At 43.6% G+C, this 12,938-nt stretch overlaps 1 protein-coding gene across 1 annotated transcript; it reads right to left on the bottom strand.

Moving 5' to 3' along the window:
- Nucleotides 1–7,509: 7,509 nt before the first annotated feature.
- Nucleotides 7,510–9,531, bottom strand: hoxa1a (homeobox A1a). The gene is made up of 2 exons (XM_034891243.1): nucleotides 8,831–9,531; nucleotides 7,510–8,367 (listed from the first exon to the last, which is right to left on the bottom strand). Exons 1-2 carry the CDS (start codon nucleotides 9,432–9,434, stop codon nucleotides 8,000–8,002), a joined length of 972 nt encoding a protein of 323 aa, XP_034747134.1. The 5' UTR covers nucleotides 9,435–9,531; the 3' UTR covers nucleotides 7,510–7,999.
- Nucleotides 9,532–12,938: the final 3,407 nt, after the last annotated feature.

Raw genomic sequence — 12,938 nt, 5'->3', positions numbered from 1 at the left:
AGAGAAAGAGACAGATAGACCGACAGACAGAAAGAGAACAGACAGAGAGAGACATAGAGAATTGTAGCAGAAGGTGTTGAGCAGACACATAGAGGAAACAGGTGACTCCAACCACAGATCCAGACTCCACAACTCCAGAGCCAGAACCACCTGCAGGAAGCAATAGGAGAGAGGAGAGGGGCGAGAGAGCACAAGACTCTGGGAAAGGGAAGAAGTTGAGTTAGGAACAGGCATTAATGGGATGAGGTTGCATACAGATGGAGGGAAGGAGGAGGAGAGAGGTGCTCAGTGCATCATGGGAAGTCCCCCAGCAGTCTAGGCCTATAGCCGCGTAACTAAGGGATGGTTCAGGACTCTCCTGAGCCAGCCATAACTATAAGCTTTATCAAAGAGGAAGGTCTTAAGCCTACTCTTAAATGTGGGGACTATGTCTGCCTCCTGAACCCAAACTGGAACCTGGTTCCACAGGAGGGGAGCCTGATAGCTGAACGCTCTGGCTCCCATTCTACTTTTAGAGACTCTAGGAACCACATGTAACCCTGCACTCTGGGAGCACAGTGCTCTGGTGGGGTAGTAAGGTACTATGAACTCTTAAAGATGAGATGGTGCCTGACCATGACGAGCTTTGAAGTAAGAAGAAGGATTTTAAATTATATTCTGGATTTTACAAGAAGCAAATGCAGAGAAGCTAAAACAGGAGAGATGTGATCCCTTTCCTGGTTCCTGTCAGAACACGTGCTGCAGCATTCTGGATCAGCTGAAGAGTCTTACTGGACTTTTTTGAGAAGCCTGATAATGAAGAATTGCAGTAATCCAGCCTAGAAGTAACAAATGCATGGACTAGTTTTTCTTCATCATTTTTAGACAGGATATTCCTGATTTTTGCAGTATTGCACAGGTGAAAAAAGGTGGCCCTTGAAATTTGCTTTAACCACAATGTGTACAACACTGTGGATCTACAGCACTTTGTTCAAATGCTAACACACTGCTGTCAAATCTGTTAACTACACATTCAAAACAGAATAGATGCCAGTCTGGTGTCTATCAAACACTGCTGATTGCAATTTTAGCTGCACATGTTCAGCTGTGCCCTCTGTCGTTTAGCAATCGGAAAAAAACTGTATTTATGTAGGCTAGAGCTATTCTGTCTGAGTGGTCTGTGTGTGTGTGTGTGTGTGTGTGTGTGTGTCTTTGTGTGTGTATTAGGTTTGACTACATTTGTGGGGACCAAAAACCGGGAATACAGTATACTTATGGGGTCCTGACAAATTTGTGGGGACAAAATGCTGGTCCCCACAACTTTAAAGGGCTGTTTGAAGAATAAGACTTGGTTTTATGATCAGGGTTAGAATTAAGTTATGGTTAGGGTAAGGGTAAGGGATAAGGTTAGGCATTTAGGTTTGATGGTTATGGTTAGGGTAAGGGGCTACGGAATGCATTATGTCAATGACTGGTCCCCACAAAGATAGTGAGACACACTTGTATGTGTGTGTGTGTGTGTGTGTGTGTGTGTGTGTGTGTGCGCGCACAAGAGAGAGAGAGAGAGAGAGACATGGGATGAACAGCTTGTCTGTCAGGTGTTGCTACTCACATCAGTCACGTAAAAAACAAAGGATTCTGGGAAGCGACGACCACCGACACAAAGAGCCTCCAGACTCTACTCAGCGTCACCCGATCTTTTCTGTGTGTGCGTGGTGGTCTATGTGTGTTTGGGTGTGTGTGCATGTGGTGGGGGGTTTTCTTCAGAGTGCGAGGGCGCCTCATTGGCTGCCATGCTGGGGTCAAGCTGAGGTCAGGACATGTGTGATGGATGGACCTCTGTCTCTAGACCACTGCTCTTCTCCCAGTCCTCTCGCCTCTGGGCCTCAGACCTGCTAAAGCGTCCTGGCTGTGCTCTCCTCTGTTCACTCTGAGTCCCTCCGTTTGGCCAAGCAGGACTGCTTCAACAGACAAAAGGAGCTCGAAAGAAAACTGCAGACAACTCTTTGAGGTGAGTTCTGCTGTGGACGTCCAGTGCTACGGTCAGCCTCGTCTCCGCCTTTCCTCACTTAAAGCACCACAACACACGTTACTGTTTCCGTCAATGTTTCATCATATACATACATGATGTCATCTCTTCGCTTTCTCCCCATCTTCTCTTCCTCCATCATACTGTCAATCCCTCTATCGGCTCTGTCCCTTTATCGGCACATGGAGACGCACATCTGTCGATGGAGGAATTCATTTTGGCTGCCAATCACAACAGGGGAGTGGTCAATGAGCGCAGATGTGCCAATACCTCGACTACCCTGATGAGTGACTTCTGTCTCTCTGAGCCTCCAGCACTTTCTGTCTGCTACTGTGTGATCACGACTAGACCAAGAAACTTGTCTGTCTCACTCTCTTGTTATGATTTTTACTGAGCCGAGTACCATAGCTGACCACAAACAAACCACAACTAAGATCTGTGAGTAAAGGCACAGTCTAAGCAGAGGCCTCAAGGACACACAAGCTACTGCTCAAATCCCTGCACCTTTTATTTGCATTATGTCCTATAGGACACCTGGGATTTTTTCTATTACAAAGGAGAAATGAGGCCAAAACTTAAAAGCTTTAGTCGGGTCTGATGGCCATGTCAAATGGGTATTTGCCATAGGTGGTACAAAGACATGTCTTCTGACATCTTTTCCTCTCCCTTTTAACGTGTTCTTGTTGGCATCTCAATCCTCCACTCTATTTTCTTCTATCTTTATCTTGGTGACTGTCTCTAAACTTTGCGGTGTCACACACACACACACACACACACACATACACACACACACACAAACACATACACACAAAGTCACTCAGATGTAAAAGACGTTCTTTGTTTTTTACTTGGCTAACGTGAGTAGCAACACTTGACAGACAAGCAGTTCATCACAGGTCTCTTTTTCTCTCTCTCCCTCTCACTCTCTCTCTCATGCTCACACACACACACAGACACTCACTCACACACACCAGCCTCTAGAAAAACCTGAAACTGAAATCAACACAAAGATTTAAATTTATTTCCTCTCTATTTTTCTCTGTGTCTTTGTGTGTGTGTGTGTGTGTGTGTGTGTGTGGAGGGGGGGGGGGGGGGGGGGGGGGGGGGGGGGGGGGGTGCCTAGACTGGTTTGTGCCTGCATGCATGCTCGTCCCTGGCCTCAACATCCTTAAGCACCTGTATTTGCACACTTGTTTACAAACAACCTCAGTGCAAATGTCTTTTACATCTGACTGCATTCGTGTGTGTGTGTGTGTGTGTGTGTGTGTGTGTGTGTGTGTTTGTGTTATCAGATGAATACCTGGTGGTTGCTTATGTGAGTGTCCACCGATACTGGTGAAGAAAATGACTCACTGCTTTGATCCAGTCTTCAGGAACACATCCACAGTGAAATGAATGAAACAATGGTTTCATTTAGCAGGCAAAAATATGCGAGGTGAAATGATTCACATATCCTAAAAGAAACACAGGCAAAGTCACATTCAAGATATTACTATCATGGTGTATCTTTCATATCGTAATATAATTTAATCCCAAAACGTCAAAAAAAATGTATTAGCTTAGAAATCTGACAGGATTTATTAATGTAAATATTGGGGAATTGTGTTTCCTTGCAATTGCCGTAATGCTTGCAAAGTGAAAAACCAAATTAATTCAGGCCACATTTGCTGAAATATATGTAGGAATATATTAAAAACTTTCAATCGAAATTTCAAAACATGTGTTTTTGTTTATTCTTTTGTTGATTTAAAAAAAAAAATAGAAATTCTGAATAGGTTTTGTGGCGGCCTTCTTTCTTGTCCTGCAATCCGAAACATTTTTTGTTGAATATAAAATATAAATAGATTCATGTTTGAGTTCAAATCTACATTCACATCGTATATTTTAATGCACGCCATTTTATTTAAAATATTGTAATAGTTAGACAGTTTTAAAAAGACTCTTCGGAACTTTTGTTTAATTTCCCCATCTCTTTGGTGGAATATTAGAATTACAAATGTCACAGTTTTCCTTCATGTCAAAGGAACAGATTAATCAATATTTAATGTTCCTATTGTTATAACAAGTGATTACCAAAGTCAAAAAGTCATTTTTTCATATGTTGCATCCCAATCATTTCCATGGCTCTAATAGTGGTTGGCACAAGGCGCATGTGTATTTTAGGCCACATCAAGGGCGTGCAAATACATTCTCCATCTCATATCTGCGTTACCTCTTTAAGTCGAAAGCTTTAAAAGGCTAATACTCTGTCCCGTAGCTTTAATGGTTTTCGTCAAACATCTGTCTTCTTCCGTGTGTTTATCCGTGGGCTTTGATAGGAACCATCAGTCGCGCGGGGCCAGATTCCGGCACTCGGACTCAAAACGACCTGACAGACCTTCTTTTACCATGCTGAGGTCATTTCGAGCATTAAGCACCGAATATGAGGGTGTTGTGGTCAAACCGGCCGTCGGAGCTGGACTGTGACTGTGGTTGAGGTGCTGGTTTGCCCAGTGTGGTCTGTAAACTGTTGTTTAGGTGTGGGTGGTGCTGTGACAACAAACTTAAACTGTGACCGAGGATTGACCCCGGGGTTTCTTTTCAGGATCAGCTGCCTTTCTAATCTCCTCTGTGTGTCTTCTGCATAGCGCACGGGAGCCTGGAGGGAGAACCGTGGAGCTTAAACTGCCCAAAGTAGGGTCCGGGGACACCCAAGGGTGCTTGAGGATGGTTTAATGGGGCCTCCAGAATCATATTCTTTCATCTTACTATTCAGGCTCTATTATCCCCGGGTACACGCCATTGTGTTAATAACTGTTTAAAATGTGTAAAAAGAAATAACGTGTTCGTTGTGTTCCTCTCTACAACAACTTCAATTTTTTTATATTTAAATTGATGTAACATCTTTTATGTTGTCAGGTACATATTAGAATCTCCGGCCAAATGAGTAGCCTTTAACTATGTGCCAAAATGTTGTCACCGTGGGAGATTTGTAATTGCAAGCAAAATAGAAGGACATCACATGTTTAGTTTTGAAGAAACACTGTGAAACAAGTTAGGCTGCTGATTAAAATAAAAAAAAATTAAAAAAAATAGATTGCCAATGGTTTGACACTGGTTAAAACTCGTATGCACCTTATTATCCAGAATACGCGGAACTAAACATTTCCAAAGCCATGTGTATAGAATCGGTATGTCTAAGATATTATAAGTTTTAATGAGATCTGATTTATCAAAAATATTTAAGGAGATCTGGGTGCGATATAATAAGTTGTTAAAATGTTAACAAGTGACTTGACTTTTTAATCAGTCTAATTTCAACATTTTAAAATGTATATTCCTTTGTTCAAAATAATGCGGGACAATAACATTTAAACTTAAATACATTATTTTAGTAAAGCCTTGTAAATCAAATCTCTGTGGTTTTATTTTACCAATAAGCAGAAATGCTGATATGATAGAGTACAGCAGCCAACTTGGTTGCTTTGCCTTAAAATGGGAAAATGACAATCTCCTATTTAAATCAGGGGGGAATATAGTCCAATAAAATTAGCTTAAATTAAAAAAAAGAAAAAAACATATCGTAGTAATTTCTTTGCTAAAGCAAAACAGTTTGTGTCACAGATTGTCTCAGATCTTGATAGTTTTGTCGAGATAAAGAGCACACAAACATCCTTTTGACTTTATGTACCTATTTTTTGGTAATAGATTAGATTATTCTGACAGGTTGACCTGACAAACAAACAGGGCCATCGCGCAACACGTCTGTGCACATACTTCACTATTTACTAAAACGGTTTAAAATGACCAAACAAACAGATGTAACGGCAACCATCGCCCCACGGACAAAGCCCCATAATACAACAACTTAACTATATCACACGAGAATAATAAAACCGAGGTTGGCTGCATAACTTCCTACTGTTTTCTGTTAATGAATTAGACTGAGTACCGCTCCAATAGAGCAGCTGGCTCAGGTGGATTGAAAGGTGAACGTCGCTCATCAAGCATGGCTCTTTCTGCGTGTTTTGCCCTTATGATGGACTCGCAGCCTGTACACTGGGAATTTAAACAGTAAAACAATCAGGAAACACCTTTCTTTTTCTTTTTTTTCTTTTGGAATTTAGTCCGGATACCAGGTAAAATAAAACTAAACACAAATTTACAGTGTCGAGTCCGGTTTAGAATTCTTTGATTTACACACTACATATAAATAAATGTTATTCATAGTGTAAGTTGATTTGAAAGACAATGTTGTTTTTATTAACTCACAATTAATGTTCCTTGAAGACCAGATGGGCATATTCGGCGTAAATACAACATAACCTGACGTCATCTTTTTAAAGCAAAATTGTGTAGCTAACTGTGTGACATGCAGTGCTGCAAGTTTTCACAGTTCATCTTGTAATCAGGTGGGGGTGTTGACACGTCGTTGTGACTTAGGGAACTAAGGAGTTAATGCTGACAGGGCCAGTGGGGCCCCATCCTTAAGGGGCGCCTGTGGCTCAGTGGTAGAGCGGTTGCCTGCCAATCGGAAGGTTGGCGGTTTGATCCCCGCCCCTGCAGTCATTGTCGAAGTGTCCTTGGGCAAGATGCTGAACCCCGAGTTGCCCCCGGTGCTGCGCATCGGAGTGTGAATGTGTGTGAATGTTTATCTGATGAGCAGGTGGCACCTTGTACGGCAGCCCCGGCCACAGTGTATGAATGTGTGTGAATGGTGAATGTTTCCTGTAGATGTAAAAGCGCTTTGAGCAGTCGTTAAGACTGGAAAAGCGCTATATAAATACAGCACATTTACATTTACATTTACATCCTTGTCAATAGCCAAACCTCGATGTTTTAATAGATGACTTTATTTTTTGTCCCTTCAATAAGCCGAAAGCTCGATAAGGTTGTCATCCCAAATGACGCTGACGTCCTCGCTCTCATCTCCTCCGTGGATAAACATGCCTTTATAATGTCAATAACTCTTCACCCAAGGGACGGGAGCGCGCACATCCGCATACATTGAGGGAATCTGCTGTGCGTAAAAGAGACACGTGCAGCTTCTCAAACGATGGGAAACTGGACAAAGCTGTCCTTGTCTGTAGAGCTCAGAGTAAAGGTCTGATGGGCGGGTTTGGATTAAAAATTTGCTAGAAAATCCTCAGAAAAGTGTAAATGTCTGTCTCTCCCAAGACTTCCTCTCAGCAATAACACAGATGAATATTTTTAAGAGGCATACCCACTTTAATACACATAATTGACCCGTAAAGGTCTCTCTGGACAAAACGTTTTGTATGCGCTCAACTGGATTAAATAGATAACAGATATAAGCCTGGAGCATAGCCTTCATTTGGCCGATTCCCCAACTGATAAAACTCAGCGCCCCAGCATTACGCATCATGCAAATCTCACACAATAGACATTCAGACAGTCGTGAGTGACACACAAACACACAGGCCTCAAACACAGAGGTGACAGTGATAAAGAAGGTGCTATAACAATGCACTCTATGACGATTTATAAACGAGGTCATCTCGTTGATTGTGGGATGCCTAATTTACGACATCCAGTGCAATCACACTGGCCGTGGACAGTACGCGCAACTTTGGCATGTTTGAGGTAAATGTTTGTGTGTGTGGCTTTGGGACTTTACATTGGCACACTCAGCAGCACTGGTCAGGAGCATGTGCAAGGAAGGAACTGGATATCTTTTGCACCATCATAGTCATGGTGCAACGCGTAATTAACGTCAGTTCCTAAAGAAAGTGGACACATTTTAAACCATCGACCTACAGTTGTCTTGACAGCATTGTTATCTTTCTTCCGAACACAATACACAATATAAAACAAATTGTTAACTCAGAAATGGTCCACATGATTGTCCAGAGTCCCAAATAGTGCATTAATTCATCCTAAATGTCCACATATGTCATCCACCAATCAGGACTTTTGCTTTGATACACTAGGAACAAGCTTTGATACATACAGGCCGCCTGTGGCCCAAATAGGTGTGGAGTTGTGTTTTTTTTAGTTGGAGGAGTAAGTATCAGACACCGTGGATGATGTGGGAGACGGAGTAGAGGGAGCTGAGATAGACTTCTCTGATGCTGCATCGTCCATTTTCTTTTGACTGCTCTCTCCCGGGTCTGAGGATAAAGCTTTGGCCGGCAGCAGCCCTTCTTTCTCCCTCTTCTTCTGCTTCATCCTCCGGTTCTGGAACCAGATTTTTACCTGAGTCTCATTCAGCTGAAGCGCGGCCGCGATCTCAACGCGCCGCGCACGGGTCAGGTACTTATTAAAGTGGAACTCCTTTTCCAGCTCCGTCAGCTGCTTGGTGGTGAAGTTGGTCCGGACCGTGTTCGGCTGACCCCCATACCCGTACTCTCCAGACCTGCCTACAGACAGAGAAACACATCACCCTGAACTTTGAAGAAAAGTAACCCTATTTTCTCTGCTCACAACACACATGAGTTATTAGACATCTTCGTGTGCATGTAAGCGACGTTTACGCATCAAGAAGCAACTTTTACGCACTTAATGTCAGCTAGTTTGAAACATGCTGTGAAACATGTGTGCATAAATGGTCTAACATAACACTTCAAAACATAGCATTTGCTCTTTATACTTCCTTATACAATAAGAGGTATTCCTTTAAGACAGCACAACACATTACAAACATAACACAATCAAGCAGGAAGTGTCAAATATAAAGAAGGCCTATACAAATTGAACTCCACAACATGGAGTTGGTTTATATTCCTGTGTCCCACACACAGGAAATGTATCACTTTAATGTAAAGGTTTGCATCACGTCTAAGCCAGTGTTGTTTAAAGACACTTTGTGCTCTTGGCACCCACCTGTTTTTGGTGGGTTCCTCTTGACTTTCATCCAGTCGAAGGTCTGTGCAGAAGTTGCACCCTCAGACAGGGGTGAACAACAAGCCTCCAGGTGAGCTGCGTGCAGTGGTGACAGCGGGTTTGAGCACCCAGGAAAAGGTGCTGCTTGCTCGTGCCCGCCGCCATAGGCAGCATGGGCATACTGCACTTGACCCAGGGGGGCGGCACTGTACCCTTGGCGATGCTGAGAGACCATAGATGAGGAAATGTTACCCGAGTACATCAGTGGGCCGCACTGGGGGAATCCAGCGGTCGATTCTACTTCCTGGTTGAGCGCGTAATGGTTATACGTAGCACAGAAACTTTGTGGTCCATAGTTGGAACTGCAGGCCGGATGGGCTCCATAGAGACCCAGAGAGCTGGCGGTAGATTGGAATGAACCCGGCTGGTGAGGGAGGCCGTCAGGGGAATCCCTGCTCCCCATAAAGCGGTCATCCGCACCGCAGTTATTGACAGTTACAGCGCAGGACTGGAAAGTTGTAATCCCGTGGTCCGAGTGGAAACCCCTGACAGAGCATGAGCCACCCTCACCGCTCATCGCTGTGTAGTCCAAGAAGCTGCTCATTGTAGCATTGTTCTGCAGGGCTGAGGGACCATCCACTCTACAGACACCCTCTGATCTATTCCTATCTCCCCTCTTACCCTGAGTGACCGTGCCAACCTTTACCTATACTCTCTCCTGATCAGAAGAAGAAGGGGGGCGCACGGGCCGATATCAATGAACGGTTGCTGTCACGTGGGCCCGGGTCAGCCAGTGAGGTACTTGTCCTTATCCCCTTAGCCGGTGACAGATTGGTGTTTGAGTGGCTATTTAAATTCCAGGCTCGTCGATCAAGGTGACGCGCGTCGCCTCTAATGTATTGGCCAAGCAAACAATGAGCTGAGAGGCAGACGACGGTGGACCGCTCCGGGGTCGCATGAAGAGCGGCGAACGGCAAACACGGCGTCTTCTAACCCCTGCTGTGCGCTCTCTCGCCCGGGGAAAGATTAACTTTTCACCTTCTGCAACCCCTCCACGAGGTCGACCTAGCACTCTCACCTCAGGTACGGTATTTTTAGAATAGAGATGAGAAAAAGTGTGTATTTGCGTGTGCATGTGTTGGTGCATGGGCGCGCTCGAGGATGTGCGTGTGCCCTTTGTGCGTGTCTGTATCGGCCCGCACGTATTAGTTGTGATGTCATATTTGTATAATGGTCTCATTCTCTCTTGGAATAGCTCAGTATGTGTGTGTGTGTGTGTGTGTGTGTGTGTGTGACTGTGTGCGCGCGCGCGCGTCTGCGTGTGCGTGTGTCTGTGTGTGTGTGTGTGTGTGTGTGTGTGATTGTGTGCGCGCGCGCAAGTCTGCGTGTGTGTGTGTGTGTGTGTGTGTGTGTGTATGTGTGTGTGTGTGTGTGCCACTGCCACAGGCTATATGGGCTACCAGTGTCCCATTCCAATGCGAAGTGTTTCACGCTTTAACACTGTGAAGGATTTGCTCAGCAAATATTTTCACAGTGTGACAATGAGGGAGAGGCTTGCCGACTTGCCTTCAGTCAAAGAGATCTTTTCAATATCTGTATTCCCCATCAAGGTCGCATTGGAAATGTTTGGCTGCTTTTCAGTACTTGCTGGGAGGTCACAGGTGATTTAACGACAAGAAAACCTATTACACATTAAGATGATGTAGTATCACTTTTTTCTCTCCCAGGGTCATAGGGTCTGCTATCTACTCGATTTCACTCCCACATGTATTCATTATGCATGTATAGTGATCAAATGTTCTGATAATGCGAGGCCCGTCGTGGAGCTAATGCGCCCATGTAGCCCGAGGTGCGTCTGTGGGCTGATTATCCTGGTAAGTTCATCAAATAAAGCTGTTGCTTTATTGCTTGAAATTAATGGCCACGAAAAGCTGTGCTGAAAAAAAGGCAGAACAGGGGGAGAGCATGCGTGGGAGAGCTGTGGTGTACAGATAGCAGCCTGCAGACCTAACCTCTCACTGAGGAAGGAAAAGAAAAGGGAGGAGAGGAGGAACGGAGGATCACATGGATGGATGAGCGCCCCCATTGGCCGCATGTGGTCAAACAACCAAAATGCCTTTCAGTGTGCTGATAGTTTGCTGACCTTACTAAGTTCCATTTTACTGTATTTTGTATTTCTGATAGTTACTACTTCATTTCAGATTACGATTTTACACAACCACTAAAACTTAAAATGACAAAATTATAGATCTACACTGTAGATTATAAAGTGAGTTATACTAACAGTATATAATAATACACAAAATTATGTACATATAATAATGTTAAATGTGGCACCCCCTTGACCAGCTGCATTATTAAAATGCTGCTTATATGCAATCAGTACTAATGAACTGATATAATGTATGGACTATATCATATGATATGTCAATTAAACTGACAGGGCCATCTGCTGCCACATGATTAGAATCATTAGTATTAGCTACTGTCAAACGTATTCCTTGAATTTTAATAATTTTACTTAGTTGCTAATACTTCTACTTAACTAAAAATTGGAATATGACCTTTCCTTGTGATGAGGAAGAACGTGTTTCTACTGTGTGTTGCTGCTACTTTTACTATTACTTTTTAAAAGGATCTGAATACTTATTTTCTTTTGCCTTTAGATGTAGATGTAAATGAGATTAAAAAAAGATGTGGTCTACTAAAAATAGACATTCTTTAAAGTTTGATACTTGAAGTGTTCAGGTATTTCAAGCTCATGGAGTATTAAAGAAAGTAAAGAGGTGAGCAAACTTCCCACCACTGAAATAAGCGCAGTGGGGTCAACACTACCCTCCACCCCCTCCTCTCTCTGTCTTCCCAGCTGCCTCTGCGACAGTAGTGAGTGGGCGCTGTGGATCCTGCCTGGTCTGCCTGTGGAAACTTCGCCAGGCCTTGGAGCTTTCTTGGCTCTTTGTGTGAACACATGTGATGAGAAAAGGCGCGCTGTCTCGGAATGATCTGGTTAGACTGACCCTGTGGATTGCAGGAGTGTAGAGGACCCCCCCCCCCCCCCCTTCTCCTTTTTCTTCCCCTCTTTATTTTACCCCTATACCCCCTTTCTTAAACACACACTCACATTGACACACACACTCCGGCTGCCTAGGCTAATCTTAAACCAGTCGATTTTCTTCTTATGACGTCCAGATTGTTCGATAAACCGACGCTGAACACTCGAGTTTATGAATTTCGCACGTGTAGATGAGTTGGTGAATCGATCCATGCAGGCCGGTTGTTCTTGCTGTCCTCACACACAAAACTGCTATAGCGGATATTGAGTCAAGTTGTACATGAGCTAATAACCGATTCACATAAGTCACCTTAAGTGCAATACAATAGAGCAAGACCATTCATAATCCTTATATTGAACTCCAAGACGTCCTTTGAACTGTTCCAATAATGTTGTAAAATCTCCCCAAAACGCACAAACTCTCCAGATAAAGTAAACCAGATATTGCATAATGCTCCCCTCTCCGCAGCTATGAATAGTAAATGTGTGTCGGATGAATTACATCTAGTCCAGAAGTGGTCTGTTTAGAGTTGGGGCTACTTTTAACGCACAGGGAAAGAGTGCAGCCTCATAACCTGAGCAGCCTGCTACTGCTTGCTGCCGCTGTCCCCGAGCCAGAGCCGTGTTTAAACAAGCTATAAAAATGAATTATTACCAAACGCACGCGGAGACTTAGCCCTCTTTTAGTACAGGAATTGAGGAGTCCTGTGTGAAAATTTAAGTGGGGTTTTATTTGTGCACATTACTCCACAATTGGTCTCCTTAATGTCCATCTCATTCATGCCACGGAGTGATTTATGAGCTCCTGAAGGCAAACATGGCTCGGGTATTTGCCTGTGCAACATGCACACAATGTTAAGAGCCCTGCCATGCTACAAGAGCCGTGCTGGAGGGTTTGCTTTTACTCTCCAAAGTGTGAGGTTTGATGGTGAAAATAAAAATAATCTGCATAAGGGTTTATGTAGGCATGCTTAAGATAGAATGTAAAAAAAATAAAAGAAAATAAAGTATTTTCAGCAAAACAAATGCTACTATTTTGCATGGCAAATTAGTTAA

Source organism: Etheostoma cragini, chromosome 14 (genome assembly GCF_013103735.1).
Source record: "Etheostoma cragini isolate CJK2018 chromosome 14, CSU_Ecrag_1.0, whole genome shotgun sequence".
Classification (NCBI taxonomy): Eukaryota; Metazoa; Chordata; class Actinopteri; order Perciformes; family Percidae; genus Etheostoma; species Etheostoma cragini.
This window is presented reverse-complemented; position numbering and strand designations above follow the sequence as displayed.

Bases quoted from the DNA above. Each gene is read 5' to 3' on its own strand.
- hoxa1a (XM_034891243.1), bottom strand. From the start codon at position 9,434: ATGAGCAGCTTCTTGGACTACACAGCGATGAGCGGTGAGGGTGGCTCA. The intron at 8,368-8,830 runs GTGGGTGCCAAG...CTCTGTCTGTAG, and splicing joins GAGGAACCCACCAAAAACAG to GCAGGTCTGGAGAGTACGGG.